At 47.1% G+C, this 19271-nt stretch overlaps 2 protein-coding genes across 6 annotated transcripts; both read right to left on the bottom strand.

The window, feature by feature from the left end:
* Nucleotides 1–13: 13 nt before the first annotated feature.
* Nucleotides 14–1336, bottom strand: LOC117604094 (protein D2). 4 transcript variants are annotated; one of them, XM_034323826.2, is made up of 3 exons: nt 1176–1336; nt 518–769; nt 14–450 (listed from the first exon to the last, which is right to left on the bottom strand). In XM_034323826.2, exons 2-3 carry the CDS (start codon nt 711–713, stop codon nt 98–100), a joined length of 549 nt encoding a protein of 182 aa, XP_034179717.1. In that variant the 5' UTR covers nt 714–769; nt 1176–1336; the 3' UTR covers nt 14–97. The 4 variants fall into 4 exon arrangements, with proteins under 4 accessions (XP_034179717.1, XP_034179716.1, XP_034179715.1 ...); XM_034323825.2 differs by having other exon boundaries at nt 1138–1284; XM_034323824.2 differs by having other exon boundaries at nt 1055–1242.
* A 318-nt stretch (nt 1337–1654) lies between these two features.
* Nucleotides 1655–6451, bottom strand: LOC143305204 (uncharacterized). 2 transcript variants are annotated; one of them, XM_034323822.2, is made up of 3 exons: nt 5314–5765; nt 5063–5237; nt 1655–4570 (listed from the first exon to the last, which is right to left on the bottom strand). In XM_034323822.2, the coding sequence occupies exons 2-3, from the start codon at nt 5153–5155 to the stop codon at nt 2942–2944; spliced, it is 1722 nt and encodes a 573-aa protein (XP_034179713.2). In that variant the 5' UTR covers nt 5156–5237; nt 5314–5765; the 3' UTR covers nt 1655–2941. The 2 variants fall into 2 exon arrangements, with proteins under 2 accessions (XP_034179713.2, XP_034179712.2); XM_034323821.2 differs by lacking the exon at nt 5314–5765 and adding an exon at nt 6042–6451 and having other exon boundaries at nt 1656–4570.
* Between the last annotated feature and the right edge of the window lie 12820 nt (nt 6452–19271).

The raw sequence follows: 19271 nt of genomic DNA, 5'->3' as shown, positions 1-19271 counted from the left end.
TTCCACGCGTAAGTAGGTGCTTCGTATAAGGTTTAATTAAAAATTGTTTCAGTTTACAAATATCTATGCTTATCAGCTCTATCCATAGTATAGTATTTTAAGCGCCCAGTTGTTTGTAAAGAATCGGAACGTAGTCGTCGAATTCTGCCTGGTACATGTTTCCGGCGATAGGATCACCCAGCTTATATTTCTTGGCAAACTTTCTTATGGAGAAATTTCCTCGTTTGTCAGCGCTCCGGTTAGTTAGACGGGGCTCGTCGAACGTCAACTTTCCAGGTTGTTTGTACAACAGGAAAACGTAACGATGCAATCCGGTGCCTTCTGGCGGTCCCGAACCGATGTACGCGGACAGGACTTCTCCTTTGGACACGTCCGAGCCGGGAATGTTTCCTACCAGCCAATGATGCCATTCGCGGAAAGTTGGCTCCTTTCGACTTGGTGCATCGGGATCTGTTTAAACGAACAGCCAATCGTTAGCGATATCGGAGCGAAACTATTCGCTCAAATAAATACGTACCAGTCAGGCAAAGGGTGTAAAAAGTATTTGGATCTCCGTTCCATGTAACGGTAGGTGGATCCTTCACCTTGGTCGGAGTCAATACCTTGCCAATTTCGACGGAAATGTTACCCGAATAAGTGACGCTCAATACAGATTCCGGGACCTTATCGACAACATCGGGCACAACGCCGTTAGTTTGCAATGCTTGAGCCATACTTGACAACAGACGACTTCCAAGTTCCACCAACGGTTTCCTTCCAATCGAAGTTGCTAAAAATGCAGATACAATTAATTCATGAAACTTAACCTCTCTTGCGACCGATCAAAACTTTGAACAGGGATATGGAAAACAACCGACGCAATTAACTTTATTGATCAACGTCAAACGATTGTATTCGTATAACCTTCGACAGTTTGTCGGGATTACTATTATGTCACTAGAAATAGCAAAAGAATAGCAGGAAATTCAAAAAGACAAAAGAACAAACTCGTATGCCGGCTCTTTTGAAGAAGAGGATACATGGGATGTATTATCACTGATTCAACGAGTATTACGTTTAGTTAAGAAAAGCAGTGACATGTCCCAACACTTATAGATCCCTAATCACAACACTAAATATACTTGGAATAAAACTGACTTTGAACCCGGTACTCTTACGACGAGCTGATATTTCACCTTTGATTCCTCTCTGCCCTACTTTTTAGTCGTACGTTCGTTTTGCAAATATTGCGTGTATCAATGGCGCTACACGTTGCTTTATATACGAGATGTTCGCCATCTACCGATAATTACCGAACAACGCGTACTGAACAATTGCAATCAAAGTTTTCGAAGGTCCCAGATAACCCTAGATGATAGTGCCTGTTTTACCACACCTCGCACTGAAAACTGAAAAGATAATATTTTGATTCCGTTTGAATAAGTGTGAATTATTTAAAAAAACCGCGATTTGCGGAATGGAATCATTGATGCTGAATAAGAAATCCGTAATTTGGAGATGTGCAACATTGTTGCTAAACGAGAAATTTGAGGCTTCTTTTTTTTATCTAATCTTGATGGATCTCGAGTCACTAAACAGTGACTACATTATTTAAACAAATACGACTTGTTTGCAAACCTATCAAACGAGAAGAGGATTGTGAAGAGAGGATATTTCAATCTATTTCAACTTTAGGGAACGATTTATTACAAATTAGAGATACGTGTGACATATAATAATTTTGAGTCATATATTATATGTATACATACACCCTGCCGCAAAAGTATTCGTCCACTATTTAAAACAGAATACCTTGTTTAAAATTGGATCAAATGACTTCAGGTTTCACGAGAAGCTATACAAATTAATTTACTAAAATATGTGTCTTTGTCGTTTTAAAAAATTAAAATTTGTCGAAAATTGCGACTTTTAATTACTTATAACTTCTAAGTCCATCGACCGATCTCGATGAAATTTTCAGCATAAATATAACTTATTTGAATCTACCAAAGATATATTTTAAATTTTCATTATAGGCTCACATAAAAAAGTTGAAAAATTACCCTTCACTATTTTTTTTCACGATTTCAACAAATTGTAATTTTTTAAAACGATAAAGGCACATATCTTAGTAAATTAATTTCTATAGCTTCTCGAGAAACCTGAAGTCATTTGGTCCAATTTTAATCAAGGTATTCTCATTTAAACGGTGAACGAATACTTTCGCGGTAGGGTGTATGTACATGCGTATGTCGCTACATCGTACATCTTTTATCTCATTCATACATACACACACACACACACATATATATAATATATACAGAAATACATCGCATGGAATTTGCACTTTCGGAAACGCTTTAATCTCTTTATAAATGACTTCCTCGCGTTCTTTTTCTTACTTAACACATAATGTCTACATATATATGTATTTATCATTTTTTACACGCACGCGAGTAGAGATACATGCTAAACTTTGGCGATACGAAATAGCACGAAACGCGGACGCCGCTAAAAAGAATAGCGGAATAATTTGCGCGTCAACGTCCCGAGATCTGGAGAAAAGTCTGACGACACGTAACCCGAAAACGTAACTTGCTATTAGGCCTTACTAGCTGTTACGTGCACACATTACGAAACTGATAACCCGTGATTACAAAAAAGGACGTACTAACAATCATGTTCGTGGCGACATCGCGTTACGTTCGTTTGTTCGTTGTCATTCGTCGCTGAAAGCAAACGCTTTACGATTTCTTGTACTCGAATTAATCTACTATTTACATACAAAGTACAGATACGAGCGTTACTAACAACAGTTGCACTTTTCCGAGTACATTTTTATCGGGCCTACAAACTTCCCCTCCTTCTCATGTTTTACTTATTGTCAGCTGCATCGACAAGCATCGATCGTATATAAGAGGAAAGAAGAAGAATACAAGCAACGAGAAACGGACAAACAGTTTCAGAAACCTAAACGTTTGAGATTGGACCGAGTGACGGAACCGGTGATTCTCGATCTTTCACCTTGCCAGCTTTTGCTTTTATTGCGAAATTGTCGAAGATCGGCCTCGTGATCGGGATGTCTCATCGGTCTGTAACCCTGCGGCGAGCACAATCCCTTCTGTTCTCTGTAAAATTGTTCGTATCCACCGTGCAAGAGGTAAACTTCCGGATAATGCAACGCAGGGTAATGTTCCTTGTTCCTTTGTCGATCCAAGTTTCGTAGAAACCGCGAGAGATTCGGTCCACGTTCCCACGAGAATTCGCAGTGGAATACCAGAATATTTCTCTTGTTCGAATCCGGCTGAATTTTCGGCGTGTTCGTCAAAGGATCCAACAAGATCCGCTCGATCAGATCTTTACTGTACAAATTAAGAGCACCATCGATATGACCGGCATCGTACTCGTAAGGATAACGGCAATCAACGATTTGGAATGAACCGATTCGATCGTTGAATTCTCCGCGTATCAAGGCGGCTAACGTGTTGGTCGAAATCGATTTCAAATCATCGTGATGACCGGTAGCCAAAGGTAGAACGCATGGTTTACTAAAGTCTCCGGTAAGATCGGTATCGGTGGTGCTGCGATGAATAGCCGATTTAATGTGCGCGTGCTCCTCCGAATCGGTCGTTTCTCCATTTCTCGTTATCTCCATTTCCATCCCCATCTCTATGTCCGCTACCGTCACGGTCGAAGGCGCCGTCATGGAAACGCTTCTCTGCAGAATTACTGGCCTTGAATTGGACACGACCATTTCGTCGGCGTCCATGTTTCTTACAATATCGAAAAAGTTACAACCGCTCGATCTCCGAGATCTTTTCGCTAACGTCGGGCTCTCGTCGATCGGTGGATCCGGTCGTTTGAAAGCTTTCACCGACGACGGAGACTCGTAATCATTGTTCGTATTTTCCCGACGGTAATCGCTGAGAACGTTGTAATCGCCGCCGAATCGTCGACGACGGAACATCGCTGACCGGTTATCTTCGAAAGGCGAATTTACGGTGGGCGAGTTACCGCTCGGTGATCGAAACAAACAGGAGCGTACTTTCGAAAGGGATGGTCGTTTGCGAACTTCCGGCCTATCGTTTTGCAACGACAAGGATCTTCGGAAATTCTTGGTGCAATCGGTACGAGCAAACTCTGGGGTGGTTGGATTGCTCGAGCCGACATTGAACGGTGAAGCGTCATCGAGCAGGCTCGTCAAGCCGGTGTCAGTGATCGTACTACTACCGACGATATCACCGCAAAGAAGAGTCGAAATCCCGTTCGGCAGTTGGGTCGCGTCGTCCAGAGTCTCGACGTCGATTAAATCGTTGAAACCGTCGTCCATGCTCTCGTAACCGGAGGAGACGCTTCGGAATAAAGAAGATCGCGCGATTCGCGTCCGCTGTGGCGAACATGGTACAGGCGATTTCATCGGGCTGCGGCATTCGATCGACATCCGCCGAGGAGCGACAGCCAATGGTTCAACGAATCGAAACGTCTGCCGCGGCTTTTCTTCCTTCTCCGGATAACTAGTCCCGTATCCACTGTCTTGACTGTTTGGATCACAGTCTTCCAATGGATAACGAATCTTCTTTGCACCGGCGAACTAAACAAAAATAATCAATTATACAAATGTCGTTAAAATTGTTTCAGTTTTATCAAATATCATATCAGGTTGTGCATGTTTTCTCCTCCCGATCGTCCCAACTATCAACCTTCGACTACACTTCCGGTCGGAGGCGCAACGACCGTGTCCGGTGTCTGGTGTCGCGGTGAGATATACATACGTAAGTATCTCGAGGGGGACGATCGATTATGGAAAATTAGCCTCGTACAATGTCCAGATCCATCAAAAGATTCCAATCGAACGAAAACATTGTATTTCTTTCTCTTATCTTTTATCTTTTAAGGAAAACGGAAAACCATTCAAACGCGAACCATCGAATAACATCGAACGACAGAACAGGTGTACGAATAGTTTTTCCATCCCCTGTGTCACCGACGCAAAAACTGAACGATACTTTACGCTATTACAATCTAATTTATATAATTAAATAATACAAAAATTACAATATGAAAATAAATATAAACAACATACCTTTTGTGGGCTGGCGGCATTGCATGGACTATTGTTTTCTTTGTCGATAGATGGCGAAACTGGCTCCGGACTGAGAATGCGTCGTGAAGCCATGCCGAGGAATCGACGTGCTCTTGGTCTCGATTTCACCGTGTTCTCGGGTGTATTTTTAATTTTGAACGCATTTTTGAAGAGCCTGTGAAACAGAGAAACGAGTAAAGTTAGGAAAATTAATCGTGCCGCAAAGTGCAACCGTAAGAGGATAACCTAACCTTAAGGAATTTCACGTTCGATAAACATCCGATAAAAATACCGGTACAATCTATGATTTATACAATCGATTGAAGAAAAATGTGAGCTTTCGTCGCTTGTGTCGTTAGATTGCATGCTACGCAATACATTTTCACCTAAAGTTTATCACAGTAAGTGCTATAAAAACAGCTTGTTTTTTTAGTGTTTATCTGCGCAACGACATCGCAAACGAACGAGGCAACGAATTGTATCGTTGCTCGTTCTAAAAATATCGTCAACTATTTCTTGAACATTACTAGCTTAGGTTTTGCCACGATAGATCCATTAAACGCGTTATAGTCTGATTAAACGAGAATATTCTTGCACGAAAAAACCCGACGAAACGGTTTGATGAGCCACATGGGCCACATGGGCAGAATGCGATCCCGCCAAATTTAGCGCATGCGCATCGACCTATTGTGCATTAATAAAAAATTTACAAAAAATTTACAAAAATTCTACACCATCACAACGTTATTACGTTTTCATTTCGAAATCCTCCAGATCGACTCTATGAAAAATCAAAACTACGATCACCAACACTAACGAAGAACAAGAAAACTGATCCTTGTATAAAAACAGGTAGCTAAACTATGCAACAATAGCATTAGTTTAATTATGTATCACGCGGGTACTGCGTAGCACGCACAACACTGAAGTTGCAAAAAGCGGGGAAAAACTAACAGGATGGAAATGTAACGACTAATACCTTGTGCACTGGCACACTTCGCACGAATCCGCAACATTTTCCCAAAACATATCAACGACGTTGTACGCGAATGCGTTACACGAAACGAGGTGAGACAGACACAGGAACTGATGTAATTCTGAAACTTGTATTACGACACGGGAAAATAAGCATAAATTCGCGTATCAACGATCTTGATCGGGCGATGTCTCGCCACGAGTCCGATCGTGCAGCGAACGAGAACAACGTCCTACCAGCCCGCAAAAGTCGTACAAACTGTTCGAGGTGGCGGGAAGATCGGGCTTTATAACGCGACGGACCGGTATGGTAGGGAGTAGGGCCGACCAATCGAGAGCTGGGAAAGGGCCCGCCTAAATCTTCTCAGGGCGAGCAAGGAGAGAACGGAACGCGGAATTCTCTCTTTAGGGCAACCGCTATGGGGGGCCCTTTTCTGCCTCTTTGCCGCCACGTCTATTCGTTTATCCATTACGTTTGCTCGTTCGTTTATTCTCTCGCTCTTTTAAGTTTTAACACATGCACGTTCGTTAAATACAAACGCAGAACAATATGCATCTGTAACAAGTGTTGCACGACTATGTCATCGTCGCTGTTCCCGTCAATTAATGCTAGAAAGAATCGTTTGCCCCTTTCATTCGATTGCGTAGATCATAGATAATCGAGAATTCGTATAACCTGTCTGAAATACTGTTTCCAGTTACATGCTTTTGAAACGCGCATTGCGTTTAAATGATCGAGGAGATGAAAATATTTAAAAGACACATGTATAAGCATGTATTTCGTTAAAACGACGAACCGTATTCCCTTCCTTCCTTCCCGTCTCCGTCTCATTGTCAGTCTCATCGTCGGTCTCCCTCTTTCTGTCTCTCTCGGTCTCCCTTTCTCTGTTCCACACGTATGGATATACCCGGTCATTCACTGACTAGCTCGCTTCGATACCAGAGCGGAAAAGGTTGCCGACCGTAGGAGTTGCTCGCACTGAAAGGGCCAGCTTCCATCTCTTTCGTTTTCACAGTGTTCCTTATTCCGTCGGTTGATGCACCGACTGTTCCGAAGGATGCAGCTCTCAGCAGGTACGACTCGGTCCGTTTTTTCATTCTACCGATCACAATGCTTCACCTGATCTTCGATACCACCCTCGCATTCTTCGAAGATTTTCACACGGCAGGTACTCGTTCGTAAAGCTCGATAGCGTAAAGGTGTAAACGTAACCTACAGTTATACATACGGAATACCCTACAGTCCAGAGGTACGATTCGATCAAGCAGTATACAGAAATCCGAACGACTTCGCTACAATTTCGTATCATCTGATGTATCACTTCTTTCGACCTACCAGATAACGAATGCTACGAACAATTTCGGAGACGTTAGTTATTTTCGGTTCCCGTTACCCTTGCTACCCAGATTCGAAAGAAACCAACGAATGCCCCTAACGAGAGGGAAGATCCGAGGGGAGTAAAGCGGGGGAGAGAGAGAAAACAGGGACGTGAGATCGAGTAGACAGGGGGTCGGTATCGAGGAGGGAGTCGGGAAGGAACGCATCGGGTCGTTCCCAGTAATCATGACTACTCGCAAAGATTTTTCGCCATAGGGCATCGAACGCGTACAACGCGCGATACCATGGGGGTAGGTCAGCTGCTTTCTGCCATATACCGGGGTGTATCGGAGACCCCTCATACGCAGCTGCTAAATCAGTCACCTTCGTCGTCGAGACACATTGCACCACCTTCGGACGACTCCTTGTCGACGATCGATCGACGAAAGATCGTTGGCCGATTTAAACTTTCATTTTGATCCAAGATCGCTCGGCCGTTCTTTTCTCTGCCTCTCTACTCTCTGCACATGTAGGTACTTGTATTCAACTACCTCCTCCTCTCCTGTTACCCATTTCCGTTTTCGCTCCTGTCCACACAGGTGGGATACAGTTAACCGAAACAGGCGTGTCGCGTACCGGCTTATCTCGTTCGTGGTTCAAATCGAACGGTCGTGGCAAATTAACGAAAGAAAGATGCGAACGGGCGTAAACACGCGTTATCAGCGTTGACCAGCAAACGACCACTCGCTTAGCGAGTTCCGAGTGCTTCGAACGTATAACGGACTGGAAGGGAACTCGAAATCGGGCGAACGCCCGTGCTCCCTACGACTTTGATTTTTCTATAAGAAGGAGTGCAGATGGTCGTATCCATTGTGATGGTTGGCACGTGCCAACTATGGGTACCCCGATGGTGCACCGCTAAGTGCATATATGCCTGTACGTATGGGAGACAGTGTTCGGAGCCAGCATGTGTGCCGGTACACACACGCGGCCAAACTTCGAATTGAGAAACGTTCGATACACGTTCGCGCACACGCGTATACGTATGTACGTACGTGTGTACGCGTGTACAGGCGTCGCGGCGCGGTGTCTCCCATCGACGACACAGGAGCGAAAAGAAACCCGGGGGAGCCATTTACGTAATACCTGACATAGGGTTCTCAAACGTTGGAGCCGTTTGCGCTTTTGGCGCGCACGCGTTCCAATTTACCAACGGCTCGTTTGCACCAGCTATTTGTTTTCAGGCTGCGGCGTTATCGAGCCGCGATAACGTCCAACGTTTCTTTACTTTGCTCCCCGCTCGGAACAAAGCGCCGTCGAACGTACGTTACGTCTGTTTGTCGGATCTGTTGCGCGTGAATCAATGAAAAGATTGACAAATCGAAGTTGTATTCCGTCGAACAGATACACCATTGGAAAACGGTTATATCGGAGGAATCGCATGACGATAATTGCCGGAATAGAAAGAATCGTTGCTGGGCGAATACAAATGAATCTCGCGAACGAATCGATTAGCACGCGCGAAGAACCACTGACAACGATGACCTCGTAACCGTAAAGTCTGGTAGAGAGCAAGACGGCTTTGCAGCTTCCTAAACGGGATCATCATCTGTTCCTTCGGGATCTCGAAGGGCGTAAAAGACAGCCTACTCGTTCCTCGCTATTCTTTCCGATACGCACAGCCGCCGCAGATGCACCATACGGGAGATCGAAATTCGCAATACGCTGGGAAACAGACGAAAGAAAGGGAGAAGAGAAGAGGGAAGAAGAGTGCGGAGAAGAGGAGAATAAAAATTGTTCAAACCCCTGGCTAAGAAATATCAAAAGTCCCCTCTTCCCGACGAATAGATGGAAACGAAGGGAAGTCAGAAAAAATAATCACCCTGGGAAGGGAAGAAGCTGGGAGATAAACACATGGGAGACCGGTGGGTGGGTGGATGGCTGGGATCGAACGAAAATCAAAAGGGAAGTTATAAACTTAAACGGGTAAAACCGGAAAGAAAAACAATGGGACGAGTTAATACCCCTTTCAGTATTGTGCGCGCGATGGAGCTTCTTCTTAAAATCGAACAATGTCCCTCGAAGAAAAAGCTATAAACCTCGAATTTTCGGCTACCTTGCATCGCTCTCTGTCGCTCTGCTTTACTGGCGCTTACACAATAGAAGAAGGTATTCCAACAGATTTTTGTGCGAATTTACAAAGGGAAAAGCCCCGGGTAGTGTCGGCATTAGGCGCCGCCCACCTGCTAAACAAATTCCGTAAACGTTTCGTCGAAGCAACGAATTAACCTTATTGTTACCGGAAAGCAATTTTCCGTCGCCTTTTAAACGTTCCAGTACGAATTTTATGAGTGCCGTTTCGAGGCCGAAATTGACGGGCGTTTTTCCCCGATGAGCTTGAAACGTGCAATTATCGTTGGGTATGAAACGACGATCATTAGAGGGACACCACGTAATTACTTTTCAAAGCGTTTCCAAAGGTGACAAATATACTGTCGCTTTCACGCGGACGGTCCATTGTAATTCACGATCCAAATAAAGGTAATTGCCGCAATATAAGTCATCGGTTACCTACGGTTTTGAAAGGGTTTCTTCGAATTTGACGTTTTGCCGACTTTTGTTAGGAGACATCGAATAACGCGGACTTTGTTCACGAATACCTGCGGATTAGCCGGCGCTTACGAAACGAAATCGCACCTTCGGTTACGTGTAGGTAACGCACACTTTGAACGACCGGTCGCCTCTTGGAAGAGCGGTGCAACGGCAGCACCCAAGACCTTGGAACACGACCGACTCCGCTTATCGACGTTCAACCGCAACCGAAATATCGCCGCGATATCTTCCTTTTTCCTTCCTCTTCTCGTTCGACCGTTTCCCTTATCGCTCCGTCTCTTTCACCTTGTCCCTTCTCCATCTCCCTCTTCTTACTCTACCGTCTTTTTCCTCGCATGCTTTCATTCATGTCATCGTATGTCTCACCCACGTGTAACCGCTGCTTAAACAAGGAAGCGACAGAGGTAGGAGAGGGGAGAAATCGTACAATATGTATTGTATATGGATCGTCCGTGAAAAGTCGGTCGCGTCGAGCAATATGAGAGAAGAGGCGATTCGTGTCCAGTCAATCCTAACGACATCGTCTCGCGTTCATCGATTATTCGCATACGAGTAAGCTTGGTGCAACAGCTGCACCCGTATAGCGTATCGCGGGGGCAAACGTTAGACAATACGAGTACGGTGCACGGTGCCCACATGGGGCCGATCGAAAGTGTTATATGGGGGCGTGTAACGTTTCCTACATACCGTCAACATCTAACGCGCTCGATCGATCGTCCAAACTATTGTTCCTTGCTCCGTGCTGTTTTTTATGCGGACCCTCCGCAGTTCGGTCGACCCGTTCAAATTCGGACGGAATAGGATAACGAACACGGCTATTGAAGCTCTTGGTAAAATAAAAGAATCGCAAAGTTAAGATCGACGTGTACCTTGCCTCCCCTCTACCTTTCAACAGTCCTGTGCTCCGTATCGTCAACGTTATCGTCGGAATGCGAGCACAACGTAACGGGCGGGCCGAACTTTCCTAACGGATATCTCTGATGAACGAGACGAAAGGGAGCCGCAAAAACATGGAAATTATCGATCGAGATTGTAAGAAGGATTAACTTTCTCGGCGAACGGTTGTAATCGTTGCTTTTTTCGCGTTAAATGGACACGACCGGTCTTGGCGGAAAGAATTTCGCTTCCTTTCGTTTGATTTTCGATCGTTAACGGACTCTTGTGTTCTCGCCTCGCCTCGCCTCGCCACGTTCCGCTGTCCCCGTCTCCCTTCCCGCGATAAATCCCGCAACTCTCGCCGCAATTGCCACCTCCGCCCCTCGATCATTCCCGTGATCGATTCGCGAGTCGATCGATCCATGAAATTTCCACGAGAAAGAAGGCGAAAGGGTCAAGATAGCGTTCAGCATAGAACGCGCATGGTCAAAGAGCCGACGGGACGGCGATTTTCTCCTCGTCCCGCGCAGGAAGGTTGCCCGTTCCCAGGCCGGAGACTCTTCTCCGTCCACCGCCCAAAGAGGAATTTAAATCTCAACGGTCGGTCGTGGTCTTTCATAGTGGGGAGAAGCGACACCGAGGTTCGCGACGGTGCACGGCAACAGAGTACGAGAGAAAGAGACAAAAGGGCGGCAAGGAGGGAAGGGAGCGACTGAGGGAAAGAGAACGACCGCCGATGGAACGTCGTTCTGCCTCGTCTCGATCTTGGCCTCGGCCTCGGCCTCGCTCTCGGTCCCGGCTCTCCGACGACCCCGACCACCGACACCGCTTCGGCTTCAACCCTGAGGAAAAAGGAGACTCGACGCCGCCGCCGCCGCCGCCGCCTCCGCCTCCGTCGTCGCCGACTTCTAACCAACCAACGGACAAACTACGCTTATACGCGTATGATCGAGCTTCAATGCTGACGACGCGACGAGAGAGGAATCGGTGAACGGGTGGGAGGAAGAAGATCCAGAGACGGGGAACGAAGATACCGAGCGTGGGAGAGAAGAGGATCGTCCGAAAGAAAACAAGAGGAAGGAGTATGCGGACGATCCGGGCGCAAGAGGGTGGAGGGAACGCGGCCAAACATTCTTGTTTGTAAACAGAAAGGCGCGATCGAGGCGGCGATGAAGTTTTCTAGCGCCTGGTGAACGCGTTACGCGACACCATGCATTTCCCAAATTTCTCAACATTTCTCTCTAGAATGACATATGTCTATCGATTCGAACGTACTTGTCTAGACCGAGCTTACACATTTGTCTAAAATTTCAAGTTACGACTCGGTACGAATTAATTAGGGCAATTAGGTCGAGCGTATCAGCGAAGCAATTTCCAACGCATGCTGTTGAGAACGGCTTAGCTTTTAGCGTGAAACTAATTGCGACGTTGCTCGTATGTTCCCCCACGGTGAATTTATCGCACCCAACGGCTTCGAATTTGAAAAGTACAGTTGGAAGCGCGAACGTATCGCAGTGAGCCTCGCGGCTGCTACCAGCACCAACGGCTCGGCGTGCCAGTGTGGGATCGACGATGGAAATGTTCGATCTTTCTCGATCTCGCATTCCGTCACTCGACTTCTCTGTTCCATCCGTGGTCCGGCGCGGAGCGGCACGATGTGGCGGTTGGCGCGCACCGTCCAACCGTCGCGTCTCGACGCTCATGGTTCGGCCACGTTGGCGGCCGCGACCGCGACCGACCTCTTTCTTTCCGCGTTGCATCGGAACCGTGAACCAAGTCCCGTCTATGCACCTCTTAACGCCGTTCACCGGTCCTTTCAACTTCCGGACAAAGACTCGAAAGATCCTGTTCCTGTACCGTGCGAATCGAACATCACCGAAGATTAGCGGCGGCTCTTCTTATTCCTTATGCCACTCGGTGCTCGCCGCTGTCGGGGCTTTGCCTCTTCCCGCGTTCCTTCCGACCGAAATCTCCGTTTCTTTTTCCTTTCGAGACGACGTTATTCTCGAGGAGGCCCGTATTGTTCGTCAAAGGGCCTTCTCAGAAAGGTATTTCTCCATTTTTCCACCTACATACCTCCACGTGGGAGAGTTCTCGATCGTAAAAAGCATCGATCACGATCTCGAATCGGAGCGTACGTTCGCAAACGGGTACGCGAAGCAATGGTACGTTTCTCACGCCAAGTCGGTTACCGGGAGAAAGAGCTGGGCATCCGAAGGTCGTTCGTTTCGAGTGTTCGTTTTGCGGCTCGTACAAGCTCACCTCCTCTGCCGAGGTATCCGCATCTCGATGCACCCACATGGTTCGCGTCGAGTTCCAAAGGAAATCGTTTAACTCTGCTGTTCCGTTCGGGTTCACGCGCGACGCAGTCGATTCGAATTCGCGCGGTCAACCGCGAACCAGAAAGAACGACGTTAAATGGGCGGAAGAAGAGGCGATGCAGGAAATGGAAGAGAGAAAAAGAAATTGGTTGAAAGGGCGCTACTCGCTGTTGCTGGGGGCACAAATCCGTCGTTAACAGTCGAGTGAAAACGCATCGGAGGAGTAACGGAGAAACAGAGAAACCGGGGACCGAGATACCGAAAGAACGAAGACGGGAAGGACGGAAAGCGAGAAAGGCGGGAGGTTTGGGGCGCGAAGTAGGTGGGGAGGTACGCGATAGGAAAAAGAAAAAGAGGAGAAAAGGCGGGAAGATGGAAAAGACGGGAGGAACAGGGAGACAGGGAGAGAAACGGAAAGAATACGAGGGATACAAAAGAGAAAGATATGAGGATGTGCGATGAAGAGGAGGAGGAGGAGGAGGAGGATCAGGAGAAGTAGGAGAGAAAGCGAGAAAGGGGGAGGGAGAGGAGAAGGGCGTAAAAGATGAGGCGGATGAGGCGAGGGTAGGACGGGGAAACGGAGCGTGGGTAGGTAGACGTAGAGGCATGCGGACAAACAGGCGCGAGAGCGAGTGGATGCCAGCGAATAACTTGAAGAGGAAGGAGGAAGTTGCGCAACGGTCAACCGTCGTTGGAGGTATCGTACCGTATCGAGCATTAAATTTCTTCAAAATTGAAAGAGAACGTTCGATTCGTATCGGTGACCAATGGAGATCAAGCTCGCGACCTCCCAATTTGAAACGGGAGTATGTACTTATATATGCAAGTACATGCCGTGGAGACGCGAGTTAGCTAGCTTTCACGAATCTGGTTCGGTTGGTCGGTTAGCAGACCGCATAGGTACCTGTATGGCAGTAAAGCAAAAGGGCACGAATAAGAGACCTCCCCCGCTACCTGTTCCAAGAGAAGCGGTGCCCTCACAAGCACACACGCGCCCACTAGTTCCTTTCCTTTGATCTCCTCTCACAAAGAAGAACACCTTACCCCGGATAGCAATGTTTTCTTCGCGACGCATCCATCTATCATTCCCAGCTTCTCCTTCCCCATTTTATCGCGATCCAAAATCCACGTTACGCTAGTTCAACCTGCGCGATACACTTACGCTGCTCTATCCAAGAAATCGTCGAACGACAAAAACGGTGTTCAAATCGGAAACAAGTTTGTTCCCCGGTTTTCCCGCGCACATGTTCTTACCACGGTAGATCGTTTAGGCGGGCAATTTCTTGGAAGCCTTGTTTGCTTTCACGGAAGGCTTTCGTTGAAAATACGTTGCAAACCGAGGAGATAAGAAGAAAAAGGAGAGCAGAAACGAGAAACGAGGAACGACGGGGTACATCGTGGGAAGAAGCAGAAATATTTTCTCATGAAAAGCCTGGAAAGCGTTCGGCGCAGGCTCTCAATTTCCCTCCAAAACCGGTCAGCTGATGGTATTTGCTCGACCAGCTGAAGGGACGGTACGGCTGTCAAGGGTAGGAAGACTCGGCCATTTTTAAATCCCTCCTGGCCGCCGATTTAAAAGACCAGGCTCGCTTTCTGTTACGCGTCTACCTACTCGTCCCCACTCTTCGGCATTCGACCCTTGCCTCTCGCTCCTCGACGACCCATCCCCCCCGACCAGCCCCCCTGTTTCTTCGTCCCGTACCGACCTTCCCGCCTTCCGTTGCCAAGCCGCCACGAGACGTCCTCAGACCTCCCTAGACGTCCCTTCGTTCCCGATAACAGACGCGCACCCATCGCCAATTTTTTCCACCGTTCCACGTCTCCCGATCGTTCCCGCTGATCGATCGTTTCGCTAAATAAACGTACGCATGCGTTACCCTGCCATCCTACGAATCGTAAGCAAGTACTTACGTGGCCAGTTTCCGTTATCGTCTCGTCGCTAAATCAACCGTCCCGATCCTCGCCATTCAAATTCCAACGTTTCTTATCTGCTTGTTCGTTTCGTAACGCTATTTTTTAATGAACCTATCATCGAACATGTCGTAAACGAACATAAAAGGTAACGATAAGAATCTAACGATCAAAGTCGTTCCTGATTAATCGGATCGCAAATTACTCGTTCAAGACGTTTCGATCGAGAGATCGTGAAATCGATAGGTATGCGGACAACAGGTACGGTACAGCAACAAAACGAAACGATGCACAGGTTTTTCTTCTGTGGGGTCTTTTCTTAGGGATCTCAGGTAAATATATCTAGTCTGTGACCGCGGGATACAGGTACTACACAAAGTGGTCAACCGTCTTCCCACGGGGTATACGAAAGCTCAATTTCGAAAACGTTCTACTAATCGAGATCGTCATCCCTTCCCGTCTAGCCTGCTCGTCCGCCTGCCCGCCGGGCTTATCATCTCCCGCTCCACCCTTTATTTTGCAAAACGTCAAAATTTTAAAGTACACATCATCTGCTGTCATCTTATTTGAAGCTATGCGTTAGAAAAGAAGCGATAATTAAAAGAAAATGAGAAAGTAAGGGAAAGGGAACAAGATGAAGAGAAAGACGAGGAGGAGGTGGAGGAGGAAAACGCGGGAATGTTTCGGCAATCAGCTGAGAAACCTTTCGAGGGAGAGCCCGGAGGCTCGTTCGACAAACCGGTTGTATCCTAGCGTGGGGTATCTTGGCGGGAAACCTCCTCCAATAGACGTTTCTTATTCTTTCTCTCTTCGCCTCGTTGCTCCTGCCCTTCCTTACTCCCTCGTCCTGACGCCTTCCCCTTCTACCCAACCGACTTTCTTAGAAGTAACGTAAAGCATTTGCATTCACAAGGGAGACCACCGCATAGATTCTCGGGTTCCGTATCGTACTTGCGTTTGCTGTCCTATCCACGCCTACTTTTTCCATCCAACTTTTTAAATAAACTAACCAGACGATTTTCCTTCCCGAGTCTTAAACCCACCAGATGTGATTATATCGACCTATCAAAGGTATCTTGCTCATACTTAGTGCCGAGAGGACATAGTTAACCGTTATTCCTACCGAAAAGTTTTTCTAAAGACGTTGGAAACGTCGCGCCAGAGAAGAAATCCCAAGTGGGCGGCGTTATTCCTGGTGAGCAGGGATGCGCCGACAAATTCGGTTGCTCCTATCCTTTTGCTTCATTTTTTAACGGTCGCCTAGCGAGAACGACTAACAGAAAAAACTAGACACGGAAAGATGCGGGGACGGAGAGAGAGAGAGAGAGAAAGAGAGAGAGTAAAAAGAAAAGATTGGATTTAATGTTGTTGAAGAGGAAAAGGGGGAGTCGAAAAATCACGAGAACGAGACGATGAAACTTGTAAGTACTCATAGGTGGAACGCTTTCTCGCGAGCTTCGATGAATGAAAGCAGAGGTTGTGAATGAACTTGTCGCGCGTTCCAAAGGCTCGAGACGTGGAATCGGAGGGTAAACCGCGTGGAAACGATAGCCTGTAACCGGCGGACAATTGAAAGCGATACTTTGCACGATAAAAGAAACAGACACGCTCACCCTTCGTAATTGTTATGCTTAGTCGGGCCACGCCGCGCTGCTCCTGAAACGAGAGAAAACAGAAACGTTAAATTGAATTTAAACCAACAGCTTTTTCTTTCTTCCTTTTCCCTTTCCCGTCGTTGTTAAGTACAATATTCGTACGCGAAGAGGAAAAGTAAGAAAGGCAACGAGTGTCGTGCAGAAAAGGAAAAGTAGGAGCGCGGTGCGAAAGTAGGGTCGCTAGAGAACCGGAACACCTTTCCTCGCTGTTGCGTTCGCCGTGAAACGTTTCCGCAGGAAGTTGATGCAACCTCTGTGACGAACGTTATTTCGTGCTCATAGTCTATCCACTGGCGCACTTTCAACGTCTCTACCAGACGTATCCTAGTTCCTTTGTCTTTTAACGTTTGCCAAAATTTCCATCGTATTCCTTCGTGTGCCAAGAGAAAAAAAATGTTGCTCGATTCATACGATACTCTAACGATTTCCCTCATCCTGTCTTTCCCTATTCCGTAACGAGAAGCTTACGGTGTAACTACGGTTACGATGCGGCGGTTGCGGATATGGTTACAGTTACGGAAATATCGTGCTCTCTTCGCGATCGAGTATCATTTTCGCTCGCGATATTCGGCTCATCCGTCGATCGTTCGATAATTCAATCGGCAAACGATCGAACCGAGTTCGTCGAGAACCTAATCGTCGAGGTTGATCTGTGTTACAGGACTCGCTGCATCCACGGGTCGTAAAAAAACGCAGCGGTTAAATATATACCATCGAGGGGGAGAACCACGAAGGGCGAGGGTGGCAAGTACCGGGTCGCAGGAATAACCGCCCTTCGAGATCTATTTTAGACGCGAATATGCGTTCCATAAATATAACGAATATAAACGACCGGCGGGCCAGACCCGAAGGAGATTGGGATACAGATGTCGAACGGATGGGCTCCCGTAATCGCTAGCGTACGTTACGAATCCGGTAAATCGAGTACACAGTTTACGACAGATCGAAAAGCAGACGGGGAATACTCGTTGGTTGTCAGATCGAAACGACGCGACAGCCACCTGGGAAACGGTGTTCAGCCTAGGAATCGTTCGAGATAACCCTAGTCTGTTGGAAGCTAGACGGGGAAAATGAAAATTCTACGACAATGCGTAATGGCACGAGCCAAGTAGAGGGTCGGGATACCCCGGTGCAGTGAACTACGTAGGTAGATAGGAGAACCGCGTTCACGTATTCGATCCTCGATACCACGACAAGCGTTCAGCTACGGCTACGCGGTGCCAGGTGGTGACTGTCGGCCCATGTGTGCTCATATGTCTGCCCCCTGAGCCCTTACCTTCCCCTCTAGGGGTAGTGCGACCCCTTCGAATACCAGAAGCACCAAAGATACCAGAGGCACGTTAGCGCCCCATCGTTTCCCTGCGTTCAACGCTCTAGTAGTCAACTACCTAATTACTCTCTCCCTTACCTTACCTTACCTTACCTTTCCTTCCCTTCCCTTTCCCGTCTTTCCCTTGTCACGCGCTCGTGTCACGGTAACCCTCGTTTCTCTTCGTTTATCGTTATTTCGCTCGTCCAGAAAACCAACTAGCATCCTTGCAAGCAACCTTTCATTCTTATCTGTCGAATCACGCGGGCAAATTCTCGAACGCGAGTTTCAACCCCCGCCCCCTACTATAACCACGGTACATAGGTGCACCGTATGGTAGCACTTACATAGGTTCTTCCAAAACCAATGTGACACGCCTCCGAAACGCGCTCCTTTCCCTGCTTCCTAGTCGTTGCGTGTCAAACTCTTCTACGCGAAAGGGGGAAAAAAATGCTCGACAGGAGGGTGCCAGTATCGATCGACTAACGAAACCGAGCTAACGGGCGCGTGCCACCGTTACCAACCGCTGACCGAATCGATCGATATTCTACCATATGCACCGACCCCACCGAGACGACTGATTCGCCAAAATTTGCCCCTACACCTATTCTTTCGAAAGTTTATCAAAATTAACGAATTGCATTTTGTTGTGTAGAGAAGATGGGGAAAAAAGGAAGAAAACGAATCGACTATTGCGATGGACGTTAACTTCGATACGAACGGAAAACGAGTCTTATACATAAAGTCATGAACCGTGGAAAGAAAAGAGCGCGTTGCGCGTTACGGATTGCGAGTTCGCTCGAGACACAGGTGGTGCACGAGCTACCCCACCGTGACCGACACGACGGGCAACCACCAGCTCCCGAAGAATACGCGATTCAGCCGCTTATCGCAACAACAATAACGATTCAGACGTATTTTGCTCTTCTTTTTTTTAAATATTCTTCAATTCGCCCTGCTGTCTCTGGCTAACGATTATCGTTCGCCAAGTTATAGGGTCGTTTTGCGCTATATTGTCGCTATAGTGAACTATAATACTATTTCCACGCCCATCGATGTCGCGTTTTTCCTACCTCTTGTTTCGCCTACCGTTAAGGAAAATTATTAGAGGAATAAGGGTGACGCAGGTAGCGAACAACCCTCTACCTCACCTTCCCACCCTCCTTAACCTTTTATAAATCTTTGACGATTCGACATAATTAACAGCGTGTACTATTACAATAGACCGTAT

Source organism: Osmia lignaria, chromosome 11 (genome assembly GCF_051020975.1).
Source record: "Osmia lignaria lignaria isolate PbOS001 chromosome 11, iyOsmLign1, whole genome shotgun sequence".
NCBI lineage: Eukaryota > Metazoa > Arthropoda > Insecta > Hymenoptera > Megachilidae > Osmia > Osmia lignaria.
The sequence above is the reverse complement of the archived record's forward strand: the minus strand, read 5'-3'. Positions and strand labels throughout refer to the sequence as shown.